Source organism: Saccoglossus kowalevskii, chromosome 3, assembly GCF_978046115.1.
Source record: "Saccoglossus kowalevskii chromosome 3, keSacKowa6.1, whole genome shotgun sequence".
NCBI lineage: Eukaryota > Metazoa > Hemichordata > Enteropneusta > Harrimaniidae > Saccoglossus > Saccoglossus kowalevskii.
The window spans coordinates 19,469,984-19,472,797 of NC_140643.1; the positions used below are offsets into that span (position 1 = coordinate 19,469,984).

A 2,814-nucleotide genomic window follows, 5' to 3' on the forward strand; every position below is an offset into this window, starting at 1 on the left:
ATAAAATGTATACTTTCTTGCCATCAAATGACATTTTTGAATGTTTCGTCCGATATTTCAAGCTCAAAATGGTAAAAATATATTCATAATAAAAAAAAAATATGCTGTTTCAACTAATAGTAGTATCGCGAATTTATACGCGCGATCAAGTAAAAGCTAGTTCTATTCACGATTATGGTAATGTTTCGATCGTTGTTATTCCTTCTGGTTATCTCATTTGCCTAAAGTCATTTATCTATCCACCTGCTCAAATCCATTAAATTGTAACCAAGCAAATCGTATGACTATATTTCGAATGAAAATATACCTAAATTGGTATATTTTTTAATATGTTCAGTTCACATATTTCATATGGTTGGTTTCACAAAATTTACGATGTTTGTAATAATATTTGCAGAATCAAATTTAAAATACAAATTGTCACACACGCCATGATTTATTTTTAAATGGGGACATTTATGTTAATGAATATATCGTGCACGATGATAACGCATTTGGTGATACTCTAATCTATTCATTTTTCCACTGCCATATTTATGCCAACATTTTTAAATTTCTTCTTATATCACATTTATTTCAATGATCCGTTGTATTGATTACGACTCCCAGCAGGCATCAACACATTTAGAATATTTGACTGTGCTCCTGGAAGTAATATTGAACATTCATATTGTCGTGGACGTGTATGCGCCTTTATCAGAATTGTGCCGCTTTCTTGGTTTCATATCACTCGCGTCGTCGGTAATATGTGTACTGGCAGTGAGTGAGCCACCTCTCTGATGCTGTTGTGCTGATATAATGCCAAAGGCTCTGCCAAACGCTTTCCTGTAGTTGGAACTGAAGGCATTATATATAAGCGGATTGACAGCGGAGTTCACTTCCAGAAAGTAAGTACTTATGTTCACGGTTAGCGGGAGACGGCACGTCTGTTGTGATGACAATAGTGACATCAATACGAATATGGTCACAAATACGGAAGGGATAGTGCACACGAAATACACCAGGGCAGTGATGAGACATACACGGATAATCTGTTTCTCGCGACTTTTTACAGCATTCGAGGCCTGTCGAACCTGTTTGATAATTATTATGTATATTACCAACACTATTGCCATAAGCAAACCCACACATATCAAAAACAAAACTCCGTCAACAATTTGCACAGTTTCCATTATAGTGTGATCCGTACACGAAACAAAAGTGCCAATAACTAAAATCGTTGATAATGTCCAGATTGCTACGATTACCATTTGAACAAATAGTTTCTTGTGAATAACCCCATTGCGGTACACCAGCGGTTTACACATAGCTAGATAACGTTCGACGCTTAGCATTGTCACGGTAAACATGGACACATATTGACTTACGCGCGATGGTAGCACTAAATAACAGTACAACATACCCAGTCGACATTTCTCTGGACCATGTAGTATGCATACCCACATGAACAGATGCGTACTCAAATGAAGCAAATCAGCAACAGCGAGATTGACCAAATAAGCATTGGTCACGGTTCTCATGGAAGGTACGCGAATAACAACAAACATAAAAGCAGCATTACCAATTATACCCAGTGTCGATATAATACTCCCAATATAGTACTGCTCATTGCCTGAATACAAGCACGGGTTGGCCACGATTGTGTTGATGGTTTCATTACCGTGCACATCACTTGATTCATTTAATGCCATGTCGATTGTTGTCTGGTGAAAACTAACCACTATATAAGTACCTTATTCAGATGTTTTATGCTGAAATTACCACTGTAGTAGTATAAGCCGGCCCGATGTGCAGCCTTGCCTTGTCAGCCACCACACTGTAATGAAAACTATTTATCCACAGCACAAAATATACTGGATGTACACGGCTGGTTCATCATGTCGGCTCTGAGCTCGTCGAGTCGTTTCGTTTCTTTTATACGTTTCGTGTTAGCTTCCAGCGCGATCCCGGAAATTAAATTAAAATGCTGAAGAGATTGATGTTTTGCCTTGTAATAGCTTCCACCGCATCCTTCCGACAAATGACACAGTTAGCAAGTAAGCTGACTAACCGTTAAAGCAGAGCGTGCGCAGCTCATTCTACGCCCCTATATACGCCGAATGGTTGACTCGCAATTGTAACCATGGTTACACCATGACAGTAGTAATTCTGTATCTATTGTAAATGTAAGTAAATGAATGTTAGATGAACGTGACTGTATAAAGCCAGTGATATTCCTCGCTATGACAGTGATATAGATGCTTGATATAGATATTTTTACTTTTGTCCATATCTATATTTGCGTGTACTCTTCATTATATATTGTCACACCCTGACAGCTGGTGTTTTTTATTTTATTTTTGAGTGAACATGTGGCTATAATCGTTGAAAATACGAGGTTTTAGCCTAATCGAATAGACTTTTACTTTAACTAGAATCCCTATATTATTAGACGGATATATATATATATATATATATATATATATATGCAAATATAATATTGTAAACTACCGATTGTACATAACTGTATTTTTTTATTGGTTACAAGGATCTCAGACGATTGATATTCTACTGGGATTTTACCGTAGATAAGTGCGTCGAATGATGTGTATCTGTGTACTTAATGACAAAATAACCATATTTTATTACATTAAAACCAATAAACAATGACACTGTTTTAAGTTGTATTATATTCATGAGCAATGTAATTAATCATGAGATATTTAGCATGCTACCCCTGCGATACGGTAACAAATTCTTGGCTGATCTGTTTACCAACATCGCGGTACGTACGTAATACCTCATTCACATGTCGTCTATGATGGCTTTGTGAAT

The 2,814-nt window shown here is 36.7% G+C and overlaps 1 protein-coding gene across 1 annotated transcript; it reads right to left on the reverse strand.

Moving 5' to 3' along the window:
• Positions 1 to 665: 665 nt before the first annotated feature.
• Positions 666 to 1,691, reverse strand: LOC146747536 (kappa-type opioid receptor-like). The gene has a single exon (XM_085497338.1). It carries the CDS (start codon positions 1,689 to 1,691, stop codon positions 666 to 668), a length of 1,026 nt encoding a protein of 341 aa, XP_085353464.1.
• Positions 1,692 to 2,814: the final 1,123 nt, after the last annotated feature.

Coding starts and splice junctions, on each gene's coding strand:
- LOC146747536 (XM_085497338.1), bottom strand. CDS start 1,691: ATGGCATTAAATGAATCAAGTGATGTGCACGGTAATGAAACCATCAAC.